This window comes from Lactuca serriola, chromosome 9 (assembly GCF_051521515.1).
Source record: "Lactuca serriola cultivar US96UC23 chromosome 9, Lser_US96UC23_V15, whole genome shotgun sequence".
Taxonomy (NCBI): Eukaryota; Viridiplantae; Streptophyta; class Magnoliopsida; order Asterales; family Asteraceae; genus Lactuca; species Lactuca serriola.
In genome coordinates, this window is record NC_136416.1 from 84,580,001 (window position 1) to 84,606,029 (window position 26,029).

A 26,029-nucleotide genomic window follows, 5' to 3' on the forward strand; every position below is an offset into this window, starting at 1 on the left:
TCCACCAACTAATTTTAGAGCAGAAATAAGCCCTGCAAATACCATTGATGTCCCCTGAAAAAACAAATAAAAAACTATTTAAAATAAAAAGCTTTAAAAAAGGTTCAAATATTTAATCTCTATTTTTTGTACCTGTATATCGTCATTAAAAACAAGATGGGTGGTGCTATACTTTGCAAGAAGATCAAATGCATTGTGGTTAGCAAAATCTTCAAACTGAATGAGAAAATTTTCCCTATAATTTTGCTTCAACGTTGTCATGAACTCATTCATAAGTTCACTATACTCATGTTAATAAATAAAAACTGATCTTGATCTTTTTTATTTTTTCTTGGTATTTCTCTCTTTTTTGGGAGTTGGATGATTTTACCCCTATGGTCCTAGTCCTACTTTGATGTTTGAAGTATTAGCATATCTGATATATGGCTCTAGGCTTCATGGTTTTTACTCCTTCACTTTGAGAAATACCATTGATGTCATTGAAAGGCCTTACCCTCTAAATGAATAGAAGCTAAAGGAACCTTTGATGCTTCTGATATGTGATCAAGCTATAAAAACTGATTCACCTTACATAACCAAGCCTTAATATCATCGCCTCCAAAACGAGGGAACTCAATCTTTGTCAAAGTAACACCCATCACAAAAACAATCTAAAGAAAATAATAAACATTAACTTTTATAAACTAAAAACATCTTTATATATTATATAAAGAAAATAATTATTAATTAACATTACTGTCAACACGAAGTATGCCCGTGTCCTAATAACAAATAATTAAAATTATTATAACTGGGTAGATCTTTCTCTATTCTTACCCAAAAGTATGAAGTATGGAGAACTTTGGTTTAAGAAACAGTCCTTAATCTTTCTCTATTCTTACCCAAAGGTATGAAGTATGGACAACTTAGAACCATTCATCATTCATCTTTCACATTGTGGGTAATACTATCAGGTCTTAAATGTTATTTTCTTTCTTTCTTTTTGTTCATTCAGGCATATAAGGAAATGATTGATGAGAGAAGGAAGAAGGTCACCAGTGGTGTTGAAGACACATTTGGTTTAAGAAACAGTCCTTAATCTTTTGCTGGAAAACCCATCATCAATTGATGCCAGGAATGAGTGAGTCGATTTTGGTATGTAAATTGCAAACTACTTTCAAGTAAAATTACTGAAAATCTTTTTCCTAACCAGAATGACCATAATTAATCTCATTTTATAAGTCTTGAATTAGGTATATAGAAGTAACAGTAGATACACAATAAAACAGCTTTAGATTTCCTCTCTTATTGACTTAACTTGGTTGAACCCATATCCTAATTGTTCGATCACCAAGAAGCCCTGTAGACGCAGTCATGTTCTCTGTTGGGTGGCAACTTACAAAAATAACCATATTAGTATGCCCTTCTAGTTTCTAAAGCAGATTCTTCCCTTGTAAATCCCAAATGTAGATGCAATGGTCCTCGAAACCACTAACGATGTATTTACCATTTGTCACAGAAAACCTAGGCGTTATGCAATACTTTTTGTTTACATGACCTGTATACATCATCATTCACAAATGACAAATATATATACATGGGTGCAACTGTGTGTTTGTGTGTGTAAGAGAAAGGATCTATATGAATTATTATATGATGATAACCTCTTTTTGTCGACTTAATGCTACTGATTCAAGCTCATGTAGACGAGCCTTGGCCAATGATAGTTCCTGATCCTTCTCTGTGTTCATCTGTTGGACTAAATTCCCAATACATCTGAATGGTGAACTACCCCTTCCTCTCACCAAGATTTTTTCCAATAATTGTGCTTCTTGTTGGATTAGTGTCTAAGTCCATAACTATTTTGGTATGTACTTGACCCGATGGTGCATGGTCCTTTTGGGTTGCCTTCACCCAAGCAACTTGATAGGATGAATTATGGAGAGAAAGGATTAAATATGATTTATTAATATATTATGAGAATAATATATTAAAGGAGAAATCATATTGTTTAATTAATATTAGTCAAGAATTAATTGGTAATTAGTTTTGTTACTAAAAGAGATTAATTAAACTTAAGGGACTGGAATTATAATTATAAGATAATTGCAATTTGGGCTATGGATTGCCTTATATTAAGGAGTGAACGAATTCTATGGGGAAAACCATTAGAAATCGTCCAAGGCCTTTAAGGAAATGAGTCCATGGGTTGCTTAGGGCTTAAGCATCCAAATTAGGGTTTCCTTGTTAGATAACCCTAATAGCCTCACTATATATAGAACCCTTATGCCCCAAAAACGTGGTGAACAAGATACTTAGGGTTTCTACACGTTTTGGGCAGCCTCCTTCTCTTCTCTTCTTCATCCTCTTGCTCTTGGTGTTTGTGAACCATTAGAGGAGTGACATTTGCGACTCTAAGCTTTCTAAAGTCAATATAAGAAGGATTTGAGATTGTTATTGCTACATAACAATCAAGGTATGATCTAAACCCTAATTATATGTTATATTGATTATCATATGCTAGATCTAGGGTTTATAGTCTTGGATAAATTGCATGTACAATAGAGAAACCTAGATCCAAGCATTAGGGTTTGTATGAGCACATAGGATGTTCTTATGACTAAAACCCATCAGTGGTATCAGAGCCTAGATTGGTTTCTATTGTATTGATGCATTATGTAGCTGAAAAATGAAATATGGCTTACTGTTCGACCTGACTCGGCGAGTCACTACTTGGACTCGGCGAGTCAGCCCTACTTGGCGAGTTCCAAAGTGTGACTCGGCGAGTCGGAGCGTCAGACAGAGGAAACTTCGGATTTTGTTGCTGTTTTGCTTAAGGATAATTACCATATTCGTTTTAAACCTATAAAATACGAATTTTATTGTTTCTTAATGAATATCCTTGCCAAAACACAAGATAATTATCAATTGATTAGATAATAACTTCCTTATATGATAAAGATTGAATTATTTGTATTAATTGGGTAACTTATTTTGCAAGAAATTGAAATTAGGTCAAATATAGATAATGATGAAATTAATTACTTAATTTATGTTATTTGTTATTTGATCATTGTGTTATGAAAAGTTTCAATTTTCCCCTTTAGGTTTTATAGTTTAAATTTGAACTCAAAAGTTTAGTTTTGAAATTTAAATAGTTGAAACCCTAATGTTTTGAAAAGGTTTCAAAACTTGCCCTCAAGTTTTGGAATTTAAATTTTGATTAAAAGTTTAATTTTGATATATATATTTAAATTCTAAACCTAATGTTTTGAAATGTTTCAAAACTTGCCTTCAAGTTTTGGAATTTAAAAGTTGATTAAAAAGTTTAACTAGGAATGTTAAATTCTAAAACCCTAGTATTGAAAAAGTTCAAATCACACCCTTATGGTTTTATTAATTAATTAAGGTGTATAATTAAAAGAGGTTTAATAAATCCATAGAAGTTTAGGTTTACAATTTAATTGAATTAAAAGTATAATTGTTAAATTTGACCTCCTAGTATTTTAAAAGTGTAAAATACACCCTATACTATATATAACATTAACAGTCTAACATTATATATATGTATGAGTAAAAGTCAGTTTTACCGTTAGTAGGCCTCATTCACGAAGCTGGTCTATAAGGGGTGTTTAAGGAAATTGCCTATAAAATGGCGATTGAATGGGTATCCACTCTTACCCACCGCACTCTTGACTAGTGGAGGGTCGTTAGCCGAATGGGTAGGATAGGACAAAAACCTTCCGTTATAAGTATAATGAAGTACAAAAGTAACTAAATGTTTTACAAATTCCCAATCTTAGTTACTTAGGCAAAAGTGAATTGATGCAATTCCATGAAATTACACTTTGTGCCCTTGCGAAGACGTTAGTGGAGCGTGTGTGGTTTATCGGCACACTAAATGGTTCTAAGCAAAGGTAGCAAAGGGTGACTCAATGTTTGTCATAGTTCGGTGGAGCGTGTGTGGTTTACCAGCACATCGAATAGGTGACCGTAACATGTGAGGGCACCATGTAAGTTTGCATGGTTATTCACACCCGCTTTGTGATCCTCGGCATCCCAGTCACAAACTAGAGGGGCATATCGAGATTTAAACATGCCATTGAAACGTTCAATGAATCTCAAAGGATCTAGGAGTTTTCATAGATTTAAAACTTAAATTTCTTTTTCGTTTTTCATGGTGGAAATTAGTGAATCGTCATTCACTTACCTTCAAATATTCTGCAACTAGATTACGGCATCCCTTTTCTAGGTTGTAGCGTATTGTGTTGGGTCCTAGCCTTAGTATCTCATTTGGGTGATTTACTAAGGACTCAATCAATCAACTAACTTGAATTTGTTTTCTCCTGTTTTGTAGATGTCAAAGTACGACAACTATGGTCTTCCCAAATCCCGTGGAACAAGTTTTCCACATGAATATGATATTCCACGATTCGATCGAGGAACAAGAAATCATGCTTCACTTCCTCCACCACCTCCAATTATTCTCCCTAACCCACAAGTTCGAAGGCTTGAAAAGTTCAAGCTCACTCAAGCCCTTTTGGCAAGTAAACATGAAGAGGGAAAGTCGGTGTGTGCACATGTCCTAGAGATGAAGTCACACATTGATAGGTTAAGAATGTTGGGATTCGTTGTCTGTGAGGAGATGGCTGTTGATTGAGTTCTTCAGTCACTTCCTAACTCGCATAGTGAGTTCGTAAGAGAGTACTATATGATGAATTGCAACGTGACCCTTATAGATCTCACCTATATGCTTATTGCTACTGAATCAACAATGGTTTGGTGCAATAGAAAAGCAAAGTTGATTGGTGAATCTGCCTTCAAGACCTCTATGGATATAGACAATAGCAACGAAAGACATGCTATGATCGAAAAGTTTGATCATAAGAGAAAGGCAATGTCTAAAGTAGTTCCATGTCCTGTTCCAAAAGAGTCAATTTGCTTTTATTTCCAAGAGAAGGGGCATTGGAGACGAAGTTGCCCTATTTACCTAAGAGATCTAAGAGTAAAAACGTATGGCTCTGCTTTAGGTAAAATCCATTGACTAACTCTTTTAAGCTCCTATTCTAGATTCTTAATACATAATGTGATAAGATTATAATTGATGTTTTGTAGGATCAAAGAAAAGAGAGGAAGCTTAAGGGAAGATGTGAGCAGAATCTAACCGTGAAGAAATGGATTTCAATCGCATTGCTTGAAGATTAGATTCTTGAGCTACTACTTAGAGTTAGAATTAGATTGCTAAGAAATATGTATTAGCATAGTTTTTCAATGAATTGCATTGTAAGGACAAATTTTTTCCGCAATAAAATAAATTTTGATTTTATATTATTTATTTATCCTTGCAATGGCGTGTATGAAAAAATTGATGTTTGAATGTTTCTATTATTAGCAATAATGGATTTGATTCTTAATTATGGAAATGTCGAAAATTTACAAAATAGGGAGAGTTTCTCATCACCCAAGTTTCAATTGGACAGAAACTTGGAATCATGCAACTTGGTTGCACGATGAACGAGAAATATCATATTTGGAAATTAGACTAATTCATTGACAAAGTGTCAAGTGAAGGACTAGGAGATCGAGTACACAAAGTTGCGTGTTGATCAAGTCCACCATAAGAGTAACAAAGATATTCGTCATGATGATTATACTTACAAGATTAAGTGTAATTCTGAATTGATTGAAAAAGTTTAAATCAATATCAGAACGAATAAGAAGAATCAAATAGGCAGAAAGATAAAAGTTTCTCCATTCTAAGAAGAAGGGAGGGTACCTTTTATGCTTTATGATAGGTCTTAATGATTAAGAACCATATCTCAATTGATCCTCTAAGCGAGTCTTAGTACAATTGTATGTCTAAGAAGAGGAATCAAGAATTGAAGAAATGGTTAAATCAAGAAGTCAACCATACTTTGTTCCAAAACAAGTCTTAGAGTTAAGATTGTGAAATTGAGTGATAAGTATTAAGAAGGTTTATTACATTCATCAAATGTGGAAAGTTGTGATGTCTAGGATAAGACAAAGACCAACTAGGACCAATTTATGAAGTGTCTTGATAAAAAGTACACTAACTCTTGAATATTTGTTTGTCAAGAAATGTTTATTGACAAGAGAATCTTATATGTCAAGGAGTCAGTGGGAGTCTTAATGGTCTTGAAAGGTTTCAAGAACAAATCAAAATAGACCTTATCGATCATCACTAGCACACGAGTTGACGTTTACAACCTATCGTGTTGACACTATATTGCTTCTGTGCCGTTCCAGTTGAGTTAATTATGCATGTGAGCCCTATGAGTTCTCATTTGAACGCATAAAAGGCAGACACCTTGATCAATGAAAAGTACATTGATAGGAAAAGGTGAGCTGCTTAACTACTTGGAAGACATGGTGGGCAGTTGTGTTACCATAAGGCAAGAAGTCAAGATTAAGAAAGTTCGGTCCATATGAGTTTGAATTTGTCGTAAACTTTGGTTTTGACAAATTCACATGGATAGGAACACATACACCATTAAAATCTAAGTGTCATAAGATTCCCTCCTTCATGAAAATGACTGTGAGGAAATACTTTCACTAAGAGAGATTTTAAAAAGATAGTGATTGTGAAAATTGTATTCTCGAATTCGATTATGGTTATGGTATCCCTTTCCATGATTCGAACTGTGAGATTTGGCAATTAGTCTGAATTGTTTAGACACACATATCAGCTATCTAAGGGAAAGGTGTATAAGCTTAGACAAAGGATTATCAAAGCATTAGGTATTAGAAACATGAACTTAAGAAATTCAATAGGTATTGTTTTTCTGAAAGTTAAGCTGTTTCTGAATACATGTCAAAGCTAGTGGGAGCATAAGTGTTTTGTTTTATTATAATAATCATGATAGTGGGAGCATAAATGCTATGATTGTATGATTATTATGGAAAGTATTGCAAGTTAGCAATATTAATTATAGAAAACAATAGTTATACTTTGCAAAGTTGCAAGAGTTGAAAAGTTGTTTTGCTATAATTAAGGGAGAGAATATTATGCTTCATTTCAAAATTTAAAGGCTTAGGTTGTGGAATGTTAATAAATTTAGTCAAGGAAACATAGTGTGTTCACAAGTTTCGATTATGATTATGGCATTCCTCTTCATAGTTCGAATTTTGAGAACGTAGCACATAAAATATTATAGAAGAAGATTGATAAAGTATCAAATCTTTATGTAAGACATTATGCATCATGTCCCATACGCTTCGGGTATAGGATCGATTGCAAATGGTATAATATTTGACCATTCTAAAATTTTCCAAATGTCTAGCGCATTTATAGGGAAAAGGACAAGAATCGGTTTTGACTAAGATAATTAAACAACTATCAAAGGACAATCCAAAGTTCGCCGATGATTGGTCGCTTGTGAGTAGTTGGAAGCATGATATTGGATAGACCATATCGACGTTATTATGAATAGAAAAGATTCTATTAAGAATCAATTGTCATATGGAAAATATGGAAACGTTTCCATATTGGGAATTGAATATTGAAAATCTATGTCTAGATTAGAAACTTTTATGCAAAACGATGTTCAAAGGAATGTACTTTGAGTGAGAGACATCATATCTAAGGAATTGTCTTGTAACAATCTCCAATAGAGGACTTTGTAATTTCATTGGCAATAGTCATTGTGACTTTTGTGCTATGACATTGCTAAAGGATCATTGCATAAAATGTTAGAATCTAGCATATTCTATAAGTAGCAAGAATTTGATATTCTTTCACTTGTGAAAAAGGATTAGGAGTTGTGAAATGAGTATGATTGGAAATGTGTTCATTTGATCTATTTCACAAAGTAAGAACCATAGGTAAACATTGTGTGCATGCTAAGAGCATGGGACAAGTGTTGTAATAAGTCAAGTAAAAAGTTGATTACCCGAAACAACAAATAATGAGTAATCGATATGGTGATAAATAAAAGGTGTTTATTTATGCTCAAAGGTTTGAGGCCATATGGGATTAGTATTATCCTTGTGTTTCACTTTGCATGTTTTTACTTCCTGAATAATTTAATTAGTTAAGAACAATCAAATTATTCGAATGGGCCACAGTCGTTCATATGTTGGAAGTGGGTATGAATGAAGACTGTCGTGAATTGGTGTGTGGATTGTCTAAAGTGTATTAGACATAGCAAATGTTTGCTGCAACGTTCATGAGTTCTTATGAATATGATTTGAGCATTGGATTAGACCCATGCTCACTTAGATCACTCCATGAAATTGTATCACGAGTGATTGGTGAGACGATAACATCTTATATTCTTGAAACCGTGATGACAAACGTAAATGCTCGGCCGGACTAGGGCTAATTTGATTTGTTCAATTAGTCAGTCGTCATAAATCGGAAGTCGAGAAATAGTACAGAGAGAATGATTAGAAATCTTGTCTTATACGATATCTAGAATGGAGGAATATATGATCCCTTATCTAAAGGACACGCGTATCTGATAGGATCAGAGTTGATAGTGGCTTTGGAAAGCTACGATTTCAGATCAAGATCTGAAGTCATACGCAGAATAGTTATTAGACTTATCCAAGTGGGAGACTGTTGGATTAGTGTCTAAGTCCATAACTATTTTGGTATGTACTTGACCCGATGGTGCATGGTCCTTTTGGGTTGCCTTCACCAAAGCAACTTGATAGGATGAATTATGGAGATAAAGGATTAAATATGATTTATTAATATATTATGAGAATAATATATTAAAGGAGAAATCATATTGTTTAATTAATATTAGTCAAGAATTAATTGGTAATTAGTTTTGTGACTAAAAGAGATTAATTAAACTTAAGGGACTGGAATTGTAATTATAAGATAATTGCAATTTGGGCTATGGATTGCCTTATATTAAGGAGTGGACGAATTCTATGGGGAAACCCATTAGAAATCGTCCAAGGCCTTTAAGGAAAGGAGTCCATGGGTTGCTTAGGGCTTAAGCATCCAAATTAGGGTTTCCTTGTTAGATAACCCTAATAGCCTTACTATATATAGAACCCTTATGCCCCAAAAACATGGTGAACTAGATCCTTAGGGTTTCTACACGTTTTGGGCAGCCTCCTTCTCTTCTCTTCTTCATCCTCCCGCTCTTGGTGTTTGTGAACCATTAGAGGAGTGACATTTGTGACTCTAAGCTTTCTAAAGTCAATACAAGAAGGATTTGAGATTGTTATTGCTACATAACAATCAAGGTATGATCTAAACCCTAATTATATGTTATATTGATTATCATATGCTAGATCTAGGGTTTATAGTCTTGGATAAATTGCATGTACAATAGAGAAACCTAGATCCAAGCATTAGGGTTTGTATGAGCACATAGGATGTTCTTATGACTAAAACCCATCACTTCTAAGCTAGACTTTGATGGACCTATCTTCATTAAACTAACCATTGCTTCTAACGACTTGTACTATCCAAAAAAGTCAAAAGTCAAAAGTGTTGAATCATCCAATTCAGATTCCAGAGTTGGACTTTGAGATTGAAGAAATGCAGAAAGATAACTGATAGGGACATAACCTTCAATGAATCCATGTTTTTCTTCCTTAATTCCATAGTTGAATTCCGTTCTTCTCACACACCCATCAGATAAAGGCACAAAAGCAGTCAAGCAACTACAAAAAGGTATTTGTACTTCTTTTATTTCCAAAAACCATGATTTTGTAATCAAGAATTAGGATTCAAGAATAAAAAAAATATGAAATTTGATTTTTGATGTTTTGGAAATTAAATTGAATGAAAATTGTGATGGGAGGGAAGCCAAATATAGGCCAAATTACAGAGTATAAACTTAATTTTAAAGGATCGCTCATAATGTGATCGAATACAGAGAGAAACGCACACCTATTAATTGACTTTTCAATTTTCCAATCACGTACCCAATCAATTGCAAACACATTTTGGAATCAAGGAAGTCGTGATCCAAATAGCATCAGGTACGATTGAATTGCTATTTTGGAAAGCCTATTTCAGGTTTAGAAACGCGATCTCAAGCGTCCCAGGTACACATTCGTACCGCATTTTGGTACGGGCAAATTAGTACGTAGATCGTGTTTCACCCAGCGATTTATGTGACTATGCTCCAAAAATCTACTTAACTACTGTGCCGCCATTAAAGCCATCACCTCCTCCGTTGTTGACATACTTCCATCTTTGCTGCTACAACTTCTTCAGATGAAGACATGCGGTATGACAAGCATCAATGACGTACCGAAGGAATTCGTGTGCATCCTCTTGCCTCCCTAAACGAAAATGCTCAGCAAAGACGTTCAATCCCCCAATGATCTTACCAGGTGTATCTAGGGTTGAGTCGATGCTAAAAGATCGAACAATTTTCTTCTCCAGTAGACAAAACGAACAATCAATCTTCTTGTCCTGCTGCGCTAGGAACTCGCCTGTCGAATTAGAGAAATTTATGTTAACGAAGTGCAACAATTTACCGAACGCAATGACAAAATTAGGTTAAAATTCATGAAAATTTAGATACGCTAGTGTGCGTGTGTGCGTATGTGAGTAAGTAAAAGAAGAGCACATACAGTTTTCGGAGTGTTGAAGTCGGAGACAGAAATTGGCGAGGGGAGGAATATAGGTTACGCACTGGAGAACGGCGTTGAGGTAGCAGGTATTATCGAGATTCTTGAACCCTAATGGAGGACCGTTCTTTCGTTTCTTCAACAACAAACTCGTTTGCCAAGTCATTTGCAATTGGAAACCAGCCATTAACAGCGAGGACCTCTCGCTCCTGATTCACTCGTCGCATTGAAAATATCGATCTTCTACACATGAAATATTAATTCAGAAAAATCTCATATCGAAGTCAAAAATATGATTTCAGGAATTTTACAACTAAAAATCGAGTATTCGAAAACCACACAATGCTTTTAGGGTTTCTTTTGATCGAAAAGGATTTCACAACATACGAAGAAGAAGGAGGAGAGTATCAGGGGGGTTTCAATTTTTTGGTATTTGACTCCCCCCTTGGCAATGGCAGTTAAAAAATTGAAGAACGCGCGTTGATGAAAAAAATTATAAAATGATAGTTCTACATGATGCACTTTTTTATAGTAGGTGCCCTCCGTGTTTTTAATTTTTTTATTGGACACTAATTTTAGGGCACACATAAATGCGTGTCCTCTATGCTTCATATTTTCGAAAACTGACATCAATTTTAGGGCACGCACAAATACGTGTCCTCTATTAGCGCATGTCATTGATTGCGCGTCGTAAAAGGCTGTTTTTCTAGTAGTGAAACCGGTTTCGACCAAATCCGGTGTTCTGGATCGGATCGGATCCTATACCCGAATCTGGTTTTTGTGTACATCTCTAGGTGTATTTAAAAATATATATAAGTTATAAAAATGGAATATTCTAGGAATATATTTTTTAGGATAAAAAATAGGGTAGAAAATGGAGTAGGGTTGGAGATGAAACACGATTTACCCCATTTTTTACTCAATTTATGGGGGAAAATGGAGATGGTGTAACACCCTGTTTGAAAGTACGCGATTCGGGTCTCGAAAAGCAAAAGGTAGGGGCAATTCGGTCTTTTATGGGTCTTCGGTTTCATCCTGAAGGTTTTGGACTTGGAGGTGTTGATTGGAGCGTAGGGCTCCCCGCCACCTTTTCGTGGATATAAAGTTCGTCGGAAATGGACCTAGAATGAAAGATTTATGATCCTTTGAAGTTATTGGTGAAAATGGCCCCTATTGGAAATTAATGACAGGGAAGGACCATGCATGCAAAGTGGAAGGCGCGTGAGTACGCCCAACGTATAAAAAGGAAATGGTCACAGGTGTTTTTGGCGTACGCCCAGCGTACGTCCATTGTCCAAAAACCCTAATTTTAGGGCCAACCACTATATAAAGAACTTAATGGCTCAAACCCTAGCCTCCTTATCTATTCCCAACCTCAGAGATACCCTAGAACGCCCCATCCCCTTGTTCTTGAGTTGTTTTAACCATATGAAGCTCATTTTAGTGGTGTAAGCTTGGAAGAGGAAAAGAAGAAGTTGGCAAGGAAGAACTTGCGAAGTTGGAGCTCATAGATCTGGGATAGCATCATCCATTGGGACTCTTGGGAGGTATAAAGTTCAGAACTTTACCTAAGAATTCTTAGATCTAGTGTAGTTTGGTTTTGGAGTCATTTTGGTCCCAAGAATGGACCTTTATGGTGAAATCTCGTTTGTGAGCTTAGGGTTGCCACCCTTAGAGCTAAAAGGGTCCCATAAACAGTAAAGTGTCCATATTGAATGTCATAATGGGTTCATGCATGAGATCTAGCCCTTTTCATGAAAGTAGAACATCATTTTTGGAGTTTGGGCTTGTTTGGGCTTGTTTGGGCCTAGTAAAGTCACCAAGTCAGTGACTTTATGGATTAAGACGTGGAAAAGGACCAGGATCTGTGATTGTAGAATTTGAAGTGAAGTATTAAGCACTTAATGAGAAATGGACTTAACATCGGGGGTTTGCGCTGAGCATACATGAAGTTACTCCCAGCGTACGCACCACTTAGTACGCTTAGCGTACGTGGATGTACGCCCTGCATACTCTGTCAGTTGGGCCTTGTGCTATTGGGCCACGATTTGGGCCATGCTTTGGGTCTTTGGGCCTTAGTGGGCAATCAGAAGTCAGATGATTTAGGCCAAGAATATGTTTGGGCTTATGGTAAGGCCCGTTAGAGGGATTGGGCCCAATTGAGCAAATTAGGCCATTAGTGGACCACTAGTGGGCTTGGAAAGCCTACCTAGTGTTGGGTTTTGTTTTGAGATTTGGGCCTTAGTTTGGATTATACAAGGCCAGGGGTAAAATGGTCATTTTACCCCATGCATGGATTAAGGATTATGGTATGGGACCCAGTTGCTAATTAGGTATATTGATCAGTATTGATGGTTCAGGAAGTGGGCGAGACATCAGTTAAGGATTTCTTCAGGAAACTTCTGCATTCGAGGTGAGTTTTCTCACCATACCAATGGGTCTAAGGCACCAAGGCCAGCCTATTTTATGATAGTTGGTATACTTGTTATGTAAAGGTGTGTGGCATTGTTATGCATTGATATGTGGTAGAGCTAGACTTTATGGCTAAGGGTAGAGATTGCCTTTGTGCCTAATGGTAGAGATAGCCTTCAGGGTTAATGGTAGAGATAGCCTTCAAGGCTAATGGTAGAGATAGCCTTTATGGCTAAGGGTAGAGATAGATTTTGTGGCTAATGGTAGAGATAGCTTTATAGCTAATTGATATGCATTATGCGGTAGTGGTAGCTTTTATAGCTAATTGGTATGCATTATGTGGTAGAGGTAGCTCTATAGCTAATTGATATGTGTTATGTGGTAGAGGTAGCTTTCATAGCTAGCATGTTATGTGGATTGTGTGTGGGGTATGCTATGGGGAACTCATTAAGCTTCGTGGTTACAAGTTTGTTTATCGTTTCAGGTACTTCAGATCCCAAGGGCAAGGGCAAGGCGTGATGGCGCGACGTGCACTCTATCACAGACGTTTGATGGGACACTATGATATTTGTAATAAAAGTTGTATTTGACTTATGTTTTTAAAACAATTATAACTGGGTTTCTTAATGTATGGAATTATGTTTGAATACTCTAAAAATTAAAATTGTACTTTGAAAATTGGGTCGTTACAAGTTGGTATCAGAGCCTTGGTTTGAGGGATTCGGGCATACTCTCGGGTGTGTCAGGACTCAAACTAAGGAAATGGTAAAATTGTTTTAAAAAAATGACATAAAAAGCTTTTGAAAGAAAGGAAAAGATGAGAGTGTAATGCGCGCGGTCGGCCGAGCCAAGTAAGTAGTTCCCCAATGTGCTAGCCATGTTATTATGATATTTGAGCTTTGATGATCATATGGAACTTGCTATGTGTATGCTTTTAAAATTATATATGGTCCGGAGCTTAATGATTGATTTCGCCTTATTTCCTGTTCCTTGTTTGGTTATGGTCCTAGGGTAGAATATTTTATTCGAAAGTCTATTTGATCCTTTTCTGTGTATAATTTGCATGCATAAAGGCAACCTGTTATGTTTGTCTAACTGATATGAGTAGAGCAAATCTTAGGACAGCCTGAGATTTATGTATGCGGTAGTTTGTGGAATATGGTATTCGTTTTGGGACGAATTGGGGTTATCAGATAGAGCATTGGGGAAAGGTACAGGTAGGTGTGGAAGGTAGTATTGGGCCCGTACTACTGAAAGCACGGGACCTGTACCCGAACCGATGTTAGATCTGACAACTTCAAGGAGGACCGGTGTAGGAAGATCCATTTCATGGAAAATCCTGATCGTTATGACTAATGACTTTTCAGTTCACCATGGTGATGATGTGATTTGGAGCAGGGGGATCAGGATCGGGATCTGGATCCGGGGCAGGGTCAGGCGATACTACCGATGTGATTGTTGAGAGGCCGCGCGAGGTTATCACAACTAAGGTTACCAGGGGCATCCTTGACGCTACCCCAATCATTTTTAAGACAGTCAAGAAGGGCATGCTAGAGATCATGGAGGAGAGATTCAGGGCTTTCAGGGCTGAGATTGTTGCGGGTCAGGTTGGGGCCCAAACTCCCTTGTTCCGGGAGTTCAAGGCGTGTGGGGCACCAGAGTTTTTCGGGGCTAGGGAGCCCATTGTTAGTCGACGCTGGGTGGCGGATATCGAGAATGCCCAGCGCACGAGCTCTTGCCCGGATGCGGAAAAGGTGAGATTTGCTTCTTGTATGCTGAGAGACAGGGCCCGAGATTGGTGTAGTGAGGTTACGAGTCAGGTGGGAGCAGCCGGTGCGGCTGAGATGACCTGGGCCGAGTTTGTTCGGTGATTCGACTTGGATTTTGCACCAGCTATTGAGGTGCAATGACTTGTGAGTGAATTTCACGACTTACAACAGACCACCGAGTCTGTGGTAGAGATCACCGCCATGTTTCGAGAGCGAGCGTTGTTGATTCCGCAGTATGCCAACGATGATGAGATGCGAAGGACGAGGTATCATTCCATGTTGAGGGATGATATTCAGGAGTTTGTGAGCTTTACAGGGTATAAAACCCTGAATGAGATGGTAGAGAAGGCCCGAGAATGGGAGATACAGTTAGACTTCCGCACTAAGCGGAAGCTGGAGCAGACGCAGGTAGCAGGGGGTCAGGCTAAGAAGCCTAAGACCTCAGACACTTCCAGCAGGGGTCAGCAGGGTCAGGGCCGGTTTTTCAAGTGTAGTAGGGTGCATGTTGGAGCTTGTCGTATCACATGCATGGGATGCTACGCATGTGGCCAGCAGGCCCACTTGAGCAAGGACTGCCCCATAAAGGGCTTGATTTGTTTTCACTGCAACAAGACCAACTATAAGCGGGTCAACTGTCCGAGGTAGCAAGGAGGAGGAGGGGCGGCGGCGGCGCCCACACCCGCCACAATGAGGATTACCGATGGCCGCCCTACCAAGGTGGATACTCCAGTGGTGAAGAGCTGCACACTTCAGTTGACCACTGAGGAGACTCAGGCAGCGCCAGACATTGTGGCGGGTACGTGTCTATTATTCCCTGCTCTTTATTATTCGTATGACTTATGTGAATGTTATGCTTACATGAGGACCTTTTCGGTCGATGGTATGTTGGTACATGTTTTGTTTTGATTCGGGTGCTATCTGATCGTTCGTGTCACTTGCGCTTAGCAAGAAGTTTCGAGATGCTCCGGGAACCTTGGTTTCCCACTCGAGGCAGAGATTGTAGATGAGCACACGGAGAGTGTCACGTGATTGATATTAGTTTGAGCAACTAGAGTCATTGGCATTGTTGGGATCCGAGAAGTGCTAGCTGGTTTTCAGGAGTCATGTTGATTGGAAGGGTTATTCGTGGTGCTCTAGCTCTGTTAGGTGTCGGACGTTAGCAGACTGTCATTTGGACAGGAGAGGGTTTGGGGAATCCTCTAATTCTTGCGTGCCGAGCGGACCTTGTGGAATCTAAGTGAGGGAGAATCATTCAGATATCCAGAATGGAAGTGAGTGTGAGACGAGGATGCATTTCACATCCCTATTAGGGGAGGAAAGGCGACCTTAGGGTCCTACTTAGCATAGGATAGCAAGGGATGGGAGTTCGGGAAACTCCCCAACGTTTGGATCGCTTCTTCTTAACGCCATATAGCAGAACCTGGAGGTGGGACCGAGTGCCATACTGGTAATCTCGGGGATCGGCTAAGGATGTCTATTTTACTGGTCACGTAAGGGTAATCGGATGTTATGATGCATAATGGATCTCGAGGTAGTGGTGGAATATCGACCCGTTTCATAGAGGACTCAGAATCGGGGTTCGCGTAGAATCAGTTCAGGATTTTGATTCCATGTCATGGGATACGGGAGAATAAGGATGCCAAGGGCATCAAAGGTAGTATACTAGCGTAATGAATAGGTTGGTTTCGATGGTAGCTCAAGCTATCGCGATGTACCTCGAATGGTTCTATTAGTGATGGGACCACAACATGTTGAAACCCGGAAAAGGCGGGTCAAAGGAGGTCGGGTATGATGTAAGACTATAGTTGTTCTGGTAGCATTGATCTTTGCGTTAGGTTTAGTGGCTATGGGTTGTCAGCCTGTCATGATCAGATGGATCAAGGATTGAAGGAGTCGAGAGAATAGGTATTTCCAGGGCAGTTGTTGTCAGACGAGGTGTCCTTCGAAGGTCATGTGGGACTGATGAGTGTGTGTCTCTAGCTCAGCAGTCGGGAATGTGTCTGGTGTTTCGGGTAGTTGGTAGGCGAGTCAGGCCCACGAAGGTCCCGACCATTCCTCAGGAAAGCAGCCACGTGGCAGCAAGAGGAGCGGGAGTGACTTCAGTGGTTTGGAGTCTGTGTATGGAATTAGGGGTCATTTCGGTAGTCGCAGTGGGTTGGTGACTTTTGTTCTCTAAGAGGCCTCAAGGAATTACGAGTAGGAGTATTCTCTCTAGGCAGGTCTCTGGTGGAATCAGTTCAAGGATGATTCAATGTGGGCAGTCTGTCAGGGAGACAAACCACCTCGAGACTTTAGGCTTCAGATGGAGTGGATGTGATCAGGTTGCAAGGAAATCGTTCATCTTCGGATTCTAGAACCCTGCGAGGGTTGGTTTTGATGGTCTTGGGAGCACCGGGGTATTTCCAGGTTTGTGGCCATGATGCTTAGGTAGCCTGGTATGTCGCGAATGGTGATGCATGACCTTGAGGACGAAGTCTATTTTAAGTGGGAGAGAGTTGTAACACCTTGTTTAAAAGTACTAGGTTGGGGTCTCGAAAAGCAAAGGGTAGGGGTGATTCGGTCTTTCATGGGTCCCGGGTTTCATCCGGAAGGTTTTGGACTTGGAGGTGTCGATTGGAGTGTAGGGCTCCCCACCACCTTTTCGTGGATATAAAGTTCGTCGGAAACGGACTTAGAATGAAGGATTTATGACCCTTTGAAGTTCATGGCGAAAATGGCCCCTAATGGAAATAAATGACAAGGAAGGACCATGCATGAAAAGTGGAAGGCGAGTGAGTACACCCAACATGTAACGAACCAAAATCAAGAGTAAAAATTTTATTTTTAATATAGTTAAAACATTGATACCATTTATTCCAAACATTTCAAATCATTAAGTAAAACATTTATCAGAGTTCATCCCAAAATCATTCATTGCAGAAATCATAGGTGTGTGCACTACGACCAATCCGACCTCTTCATTTCCAAATCGATGATACCTGAAACCAAAACTATAAACCATAAGCATAAAGCTTAGTGAGTCTCCCAGAGCATACCATACACACAAACCACATGTCACATATCCTGTTGCTATAAAAGCTACCTGTATCACATTTCCTGCTAGCTATAAAAGCTACATATAACACATAAGCCATGCATACAAAAACCTGTAAGAATGTCGTGGGCTCCCCCAGGGTCTTACACCATTGTGCCATGGGCTACCCCACATGATATTAACCTGAGAATTCCATGGGCTACCCCACATGGTCTTATATCTAATTGCCACGGGCTCCCCCCGGGGTCTTCCATGCAAGTATCACAAAGACAACTAGCATAACACATATCACATAAACATATCATATATCACAGAAATACCTACACATAACATAATTAAACCTGTAAGGATCTTGTGGGCTCCCCCCAGGGTCTTACACCATTGTGCCATGGGCTACCCTACATGGTCTTTACCTAGGAATGCCATGGGCTACCCCACATAGTCTTACATCCAATGCAACGGGCTCCCCCCGGGGTCTTCCATGCAATAACACACAATCACATATCATATCCAATCACATAATGACTAACACATATACCATAATTACATAATGGGCCGGCCTTGGTGCCTTAGACCCATGGGTATGGTGAGAAGACTCACCTCGAATGCAGAAGCTTCCTGAAGAAATCCTTACCTGCTGCCCCTCCAACTACCCGAGCTGTCACTACCAATCAATATACACAATTAGCAATTGGGTCCCATACCACAATCCTTAATCCATGCATGGGGTAAAATGACCATTTTACCCCTGGCCCAATATGATCCAAAACTAAGGGCCCAAACCCAAAACAAAAGCCCAACATTATAATGTCCGTAAAACTATCAATGGCCCAATTTTCCAATTTAGGCGCAGACCTTTCCAATGGACCTTATACTAAAGCCCAATATTCTCCGTAGTCAATAATCCTGACCCTAAATGGCCAACGAAGGCCCACAACAACCTAGTCCAAGAATTGGCCCAAACCGAGGCCCACAATTATGAAGTCCATTTCTATATTAGGCCACAAGGCCTAATAGGCCCAACTATACCAATATTAGCCTCACATACATTCAGATCCAACAAACTGCAAGTCCAGGCCCAAAGCCATTAGGACCCACAGGTCCGAAGTTCACTAAGGCCTAAGTCCTCTTGAGAGCGTACGCCCAACGTACCTATTTTGTACGCTTAGTGTACTGATCAAATGGACTGTACATGCAGCATACTACATGGTACGCCCAGCGTACAAACAACTCATGCACAACATCCATTAAGTGCTTAATACTTGATCCAACAAGTCCAAATCACAGATCTGAGCTATACTTAATGTCTAAACCCATAAAGTCACTGAATTGGTGACTTTGCATGTCCCAAACAAACCCAAACTCCAAAAATAGCATTTTACTTCGATAAAAGTGACCCTAACTCAAGCATGAACCCATTAAGACCATCAAGATGGCAACTTTCTACTTTAGGGACTCAAATAGCATCAAGGGTGGCAACCCCAAGCCTAAAAACAGATTTGGAACCATAAAGCTCCATTCTTGGGACCAAAGAGATCCAAAAACTCAACATAATAGATCTAACCATTCAATGTTTAAGTTCAAAGATTTATACCTTCATCAAGCTGTGAATGAGTCCTAAAAACCAGATCCATAAGCTCCTCCTTGATTCCCATCTTTTCATCAAACTTCATCTTCTTGAAAATAGGTCAAACACCCCAAAAATGGACTCCATAAGCTCAAAATGCCACCATGGATGATATATGACGATTTCTAGGGTTTAGAGGGGTGGAGGCTAAAGATGTTAGGGTTAGGTTATGAGATAAGGAGTTTAAATAGGGTCCAAGACCCTAAAATAGGGTTCTGATCTGACTGGAGTACGCCCAGCGTACTCCGGGGAACATTTGTGATCCTCCTGGTCAGTATGGCCAACGTACTCCAAAAGTACACCCAATGTACTACCTTCTTCACTAGTACACCAACGTACTCCTTGTGTACGCCAAACGTACTCGGCTAAGCCTGAAACTACTAAACTTCCGAAGGCCATAACTTCTTCGTTATAAATCCGTTTTCGACGATCCTTATATCCACGAAAAGGTAATGAGAAGCCCTACACTTCTATCAAATAATATCTTCCTAAATAACTTTTGAAAAAAGTCCATTTTTCACAAAAAACCGAACTGCCATTTTACCGAAATACCCCTAGGCTCCAAAACACAAACCGAATACCCGGATCACTTCTAATACATCACCCGCACCCAAAAGGGCTAGATCTTACCTTCACAAGAGCCATAATACTTGTAATGACCGACCTTCGAGCCACCACCTCAGACTAGGAGTCAATTCGGAACAGAGCGTTACACAGCGTAAGCTGGGTTACGCCCAACGTATAAAAAGGAAATGGTTGCGGGTGTTTTTGGCGTACGCCTAGCGTACGTCCAGTGTCCAGAAACCCTAATTTTAGGGCCAAAAACTATATAAAGAACTTAATGGCTCAAACTCTAGCGTCCTTATCTGTCCCCCAACCTCAGAGATACCCTAGATCGCCCCATCCCCTTGTTCTTAAGTGGTTTTAACCTTAAGAAGCTCATTTTGGTGGTGTAAGCTTGGAAGAGGAAAAGAAGAAGTTGGAAAGGAAGAAATTGGGAAGTTGGAGCTCATAGATCTGGGATAACATCATCCTTTGGGACTCTTGGGAGGTATAAAGTTCATAACTTTACCTAAGAATGCTTAGATCTATTGTAGTTTGGTTTTAGAGTCATTTTGGTCCCAAGAATGGACCTTTATGGTGAAATATCGTTTGTGAGCTTAGGGTTGCCACCCTCAGAGCTAAAAGGGTCCCATAAGAAGTAAAGTCTCCATCTTGTATGTCATAATGGGTTCATGCATGAGATCTAGCCCTTTTCATGAAAGTAGAACATCATTTTTGGAGTTTGGGCTTGTTTGGGCCAAGTAAAGTCACCAAGTCAGTGACTTTATGGATTAAGATGTGGAAAAGGACCAGGATATGTGATTGTAGCTTTTGAAGTAAAGTATTAAGCACTTAATGAGAAATGGACTTAACAGGGGGCTTACGTTGAGCGGATGTGAAGGTACGCCCATCGTACGCACCATTTAGTCAATACGCTTAGCGTACGTGGATGTACGCCCCGCGTACTCTGTTAGTTGGGCATTGTGCTATTGGGCCACGGTTTGGGCCATGCTGTGGGTCTTTGGGCCTTAGTGGGGAATCAAAAGTCAGATGATTTGGGCCAAGAATATGTTTGGGCCATTATTAGACCACTAGTGGCTTGGAAAGCCTACCTAGTGTTGGGTTTTGTTTTAAGATTTGGGCCTTAGTTTGGATCATACTGGGCCAGGGGTAAAATGGTCATTTTACCCCATGCATGGATTAAGGATTATGGTATGGGACCCAGTTGCTAATTAGGTATATTTATCGGTATTGATGGTTCAGGAAGTGGACGGGGGCAGCAGTTAAGGATTTCTTCAGGAAGCTTCTGCATTCGAGGTGAGTTTTCTCACCATACCAATGGGTCTAAGGCACCAAGGTTGGCCCATTTTATGATAGTTGGTATACTTGCTGTGTAGAGGTATGTGGCACTATTATGTATTGATATGTGGTAGAGCTAGACTTTATGGCTAAGGGTAGAGATAGCCTTTGTGGCTAATGGTAGAGATAACCTTCAGAGCTAACGGTAGAGATAGCCTTCAGACCTAATGGTAGAGATAGCCTTTATGGCTAAGGGTAGAGATAGCTTTATAGCTAATTGATATGCATTATGTGGTAGAGGTAGCTTTTATAGCTAATTGATATGCATTATGTGGTAGAGGTAGCTTTATAGCTAATTGATATGTGTTATGTGGTAGAGGTAGCTTTTATAGCTAGCATGTTATGTGGATTGTGTGTGGGGTATGCTCCGGGGAAATCACTAAGCTTCGTGCTTACATGTTTGTTTATGGTTTTAGGTACTTTAGATCCCAAGGGCAAGGGCAAGGAGTGATGGCGCGGCGTGCACTCTCTCACAGACGTTTGATGGGACACTCTGATATTTAGAATAAAAGTTGTATTTGACTTATGTTTTGAAAACAATTATAATTGGGTTTCTTAATGTATGGAATTATGTTTGACCACTCTAAAAATGAAAATTTTACTTTGAAAATTGGGTCGTTACAAATGGGTTGGAGATGGTCTAAGAATAAAGCTTAGTGAATTTCCCCAAAAATACCACATACCATACATACATCGGGCCCCACTCGGTAGAGATTTGTCAGTAACATGTAGTGGGTCCCGTCCAACACATATAGTGAGCCCCGCCCAAACATGCATACAAATACATGCAAGATTCATAAAGAAAGCTAGCATCCTATAAACATAATCTAATGGCCCGACATTAGTGCCTTCGACCAACCAATATTGTGAGGAGACTCACCTCAATCCGAAGATAACCGAATTTCACACTCGTTGCTACTATAAAATCTCCTCACACTAAACATATTCAAAACAACCCTAATTAATAATTAAGGTAATAGCCCATGATCAAAGGTTGATTTCATACTCCCTCTCACTAGGGTAAAAGATCATTTTACCCTTCCAAGGCTAGACCCCACCTCAACATGACCTAATGTTAAAAAATGACCCAAATCGCCTTCCAATTGTACGCCATGTGTACTCTAGCACTATGTCGCACGTAGAGCCTTCCCACAGAAAATGGGGCAGGGCCACGCTACACGTTGTGTACTCAGAAGTTACGCCATGAATAACTGAGCAGTTTGCCGACCTCCTCATTAAGCTCTTAATAACTTAAGACCAAACGTACACCACTCAGATCTGTTATTTAGTATAAAATGATCACCAACTTCGTAAATCTTATTATGAATTAATAATTTTTTTACCACAAAAAACTATATGAAACCTTGAAGAAAATATTATGTTATAATATTCGAGTCATGTCATTAGATGTGATATATTTGTGATAATATTACAATATTATCTATTTGTCTTATAATATTGAATTATTTTTCGAAGTGTTTTTTTTATATTATTTTATATTTTTAGCTACCTTGTTAATTAATTTTTACAAAACTTAAAATTAGTTCACCACACTCATTGCGGCAACCCGATATTTCAAGGTTTGTAAGAGAGAACTCACATTTCACGATGATACAAGCAGCCCCTTTAAAAAATATGTGATGCACAGCTTACCCTTAATTGAAACTCTCAATATTTGAACACAAAGACCGTTATAAGATGCTCAAGTATTACCCGGTAACACACCAAATTTTTACAAAACTTAACATATCAACTAAATATAGTGTTTCAGTTAACCGATCAATTATGAATAACATGACCACATTTAATTAATGTCCTATAATAGTAGGATCATTAGGTCATAATTTGGGTTGACTTGAACTGATGACAACCGATAAAAGGACAGCATTGTTAGTAGTAGAATACCTAGGCTGAGGAACAACCTGCAATATAAGTTTGTTTTGTAACAATATATGTTTTATATTATTATAGTACCTTCAGAATCTTACTTGAACAGTTAATTTGTTTCTTTCACAAAGTCAGATCTAGGCTTGTACTAGTACTACCACCCACTGTTTTTGCATGCTTTGATCTTCTAATGTTACTAGAGCTTTTAGTTGAAATTGACGAAAACAATGATAAGGCACACTCGCTCTCTTTGACCTCATCGTTTCTTGAATCATCATTTTCATGGGTTTTCATTTGTAGCGAAAGATTTAGATCAAGATCATGATTCTCTTGATTCTGTTGATTGATGTCCTTCCTTTTGAGTACCATTTTGTCATGATTGTTGATGATGATGTCTGATCTATTATCCGTTTGAGTTTTGATTTCGATTGGCTTTTCTCTCGACCAACGATAATGATCTCCGAATAATCTCAACTGGGATTCTTCACTATTATTGTTTGCGAGGCATCTAAAATGTGAGCTGTTGTTCCTTTCATAGATTAATCTCTCAAGTACTCTTGAACCATGAACACCATTGCTAAGTCCACCTGCTATAAAAGGGTTGCAATCTTGGTTTGTGTGGTGACTCCAAAGACCATCTGAATATCTGATAATCGATAGAAGATATGAATAATTAAGGATGAAACAAATTAGTGATTTTAATATCAGAAAGTTCAAAACTATTAGAAAGGATATAACAGTTTAATTTATTTAATATCTTACCTAAAATTGGAAATTGATTTTTGAGGTAAGCTTTGGAGCATGGGAAGTTGGCTAAGGTTGTAAATATGATGATCATCACTTTCATAAAGAAGCCTTTGTTCTGAAACAGCTGCAAAAATATTCGAAAGCTTGTAATAAAAATTAAATTTCTTGAAATTTTCTTGATTAATAGTTATGCTGTGTATTTACCTTGATTTGGATCGTCAATCTTCTTGCTTCTATACATCTACTTAAACAAATTCAATCGACAGAGAAATTATGAAATATTATTATAATTGATAAATATAAAAAATGAACTGTAATTAAAATGAAATTTAATTAAATAAAAAGAATTACTTGAAGATGGCTTTTGACATGGGAGATGCTAAGCCCTTTGATGTTCATCAATTGAAGAACTAACTTCGGTGTTGCTCCTGTATAAAACACATTAGATTTCATTAAAATCAGATATTTATTGAGGAAAAGGTTTGATGAATAATTAATACAACACAGAACCACATGAAATAGGTTGATTATAATTGCTTACTTTCTTGACCTCCCAATTTCTCGACTGCATGAATAAATCGGAGATGGAGTTCGGGTGTCCACCGGAGCCTAGGGTTCTTGGAACGAACGTAAGGTCGCACATAACCGGAGGCTGAGTTAGACTTCTTCTCGCTCTCTTCTACTGTGCTGTTGCTTGAAGTTGATCCATTTTTGGGTATACTAGTACTTGCTGAGTTATGATCAGCCTTTTCTAATTCAGCATCTTCTTCTTCTTCATCGTCATCTTCTTCTTCCTCATGAAGGCCTGGAAAACTAGGGTTTTTCTTCGTGGTATAGTCTTGTTGTTCATGATCTTGTTCTTTGAAGATATCGCTTCTCTTCATTTCTATATGGGTATTTGTGAAACCTGCAAAACTTATTGTTGAATCATCGGTATACACTTAGGATACTCTCTCTCTCTCTCTCTCTCTCTCTCTCTCTCTCTCTCTCTCACACACACACACACACACACACACACACACAAACACAAATACGAGACCGAAGGTGAAGTGGGTGGATATTATTCTCTGGAAGATACAAGCTGCTAGAGCTAGCTCTAACACGCAAAATTAAAGAATGATACAACTGGAAGGAGAAATACCTTTGCCTAGCAAAGAATTTAAACAATAGAATCTCTCTCTCTCTCTCTCTCTGGTGTACTTATAAGTTTTTTTTTTTTTTTTGGAACAGCTGAAGTTTATAAAGGGAACCTACCAAGTCGCTAGGAAAGAAACAGAGTTACATGAGATGTAATTAACGGGTTACATTGTCATTTATATTATAAAGACTCAATCAATAATCTAAATGAGAAAGGATAATTAACAAGATGTAACTGTTTTAGTCCTTAGTAAATTAAAGGAAGTGATGATATGAGTGGTCAAGGTCGTTTTTGCATAGTTATAAAACGACGACAATATTAATATTTATAAAGATACTTGCAAAAAACGGGGAATAAAGCCAAAAAATGGCTACAACAGTATCAAGTCTAAACAAGCGAAAACCGGATTGCAACACTAAGTCCATCTTATAATATGTTTTGCATGAAATGTGTAATTTGCATTGTACTTCTGTTGTGTCGATTATTGATCATTCCTTTTCCTCTTCCGTTTGCGAACTACGCATCTCCACATCATTTAAGCTCATCATAGTTGTGTTTATGAACTTTAACGAAATTTGTACTCACGTGTACAAGTTATTAAACTCCCCTGACTAGGTTAAGTGGTATCATAAAAAATGCATACATAATTACAAACATTATATATATATATATATATATATATATATATATATATATATATATATATATATATATATATATATATAATGGAGTAATATAATATTATAATTACATATTATCCTTTGTTTCTTTTTGTACGTTTTGTTATCTTTGTTTCTTGCATACACGTAACAAGTAATTTATACACATGCTTATATAGCCACTTAATTAATTATTAGTTCATTTATCATAACAGAAACTATCATATAAATTAACATCATTCATGCTTGTATTGAAAATTATATACTATAAAATGTAACGCGACAAAAGCAGTAAGCTGAATAAAATATGTT

At 38.3% G+C, this 26,029-nt stretch overlaps 1 protein-coding gene and 1 pseudogene across 1 annotated transcript; both read right to left on the bottom strand.

Annotated features, from left to right (window-relative positions):
* Positions 1–9,422: 9,422 nt before the first annotated feature.
* Positions 9,423–10,729, bottom strand: LOC145075906 (ubiquitin carboxyl-terminal hydrolase 25 pseudogene; annotated as a pseudogene).
* Positions 10,730–23,220: 12,491 nt separating this feature from the next.
* Positions 23,221–25,153, bottom strand: LOC145076956 (uncharacterized). The gene is made up of 6 exons (XM_079022747.1): positions 25,062–25,153; positions 24,462–24,827; positions 24,272–24,348; positions 24,125–24,161; positions 23,936–24,044; positions 23,221–23,819 (listed from the first exon to the last, which is right to left on the bottom strand). Exons 2-6 carry the CDS (start codon positions 24,802–24,804, stop codon positions 23,297–23,299), a joined length of 1,089 nt encoding a protein of 362 aa, XP_078878873.1. The 5' UTR covers positions 24,805–24,827; positions 25,062–25,153; the 3' UTR covers positions 23,221–23,296.
* Between the last annotated feature and the right edge of the window lie 876 nt (positions 25,154–26,029).

Bases quoted from the DNA above. Each gene is read 5' to 3' on its own strand.
- LOC145076956 (XM_079022747.1), bottom strand. From the start codon at position 24,804: ATGAAGAGAAGCGATATCTTCAAAGAACAAGATCATGAACAACAAGAC. The intron at 24,349-24,461 runs GTAAGCAATTAT...TGTTTTATACAG, and splicing joins GAAATTGGGAGGTCAAGAAA to GAGCAACACCGAAGTTAGTT. The intron at 23,820-23,935 runs GTAAGATATTAA...ATCGATTATCAG, and splicing joins AAATCAATTTCCAATTTTAG to ATATTCAGATGGTCTTTGGA.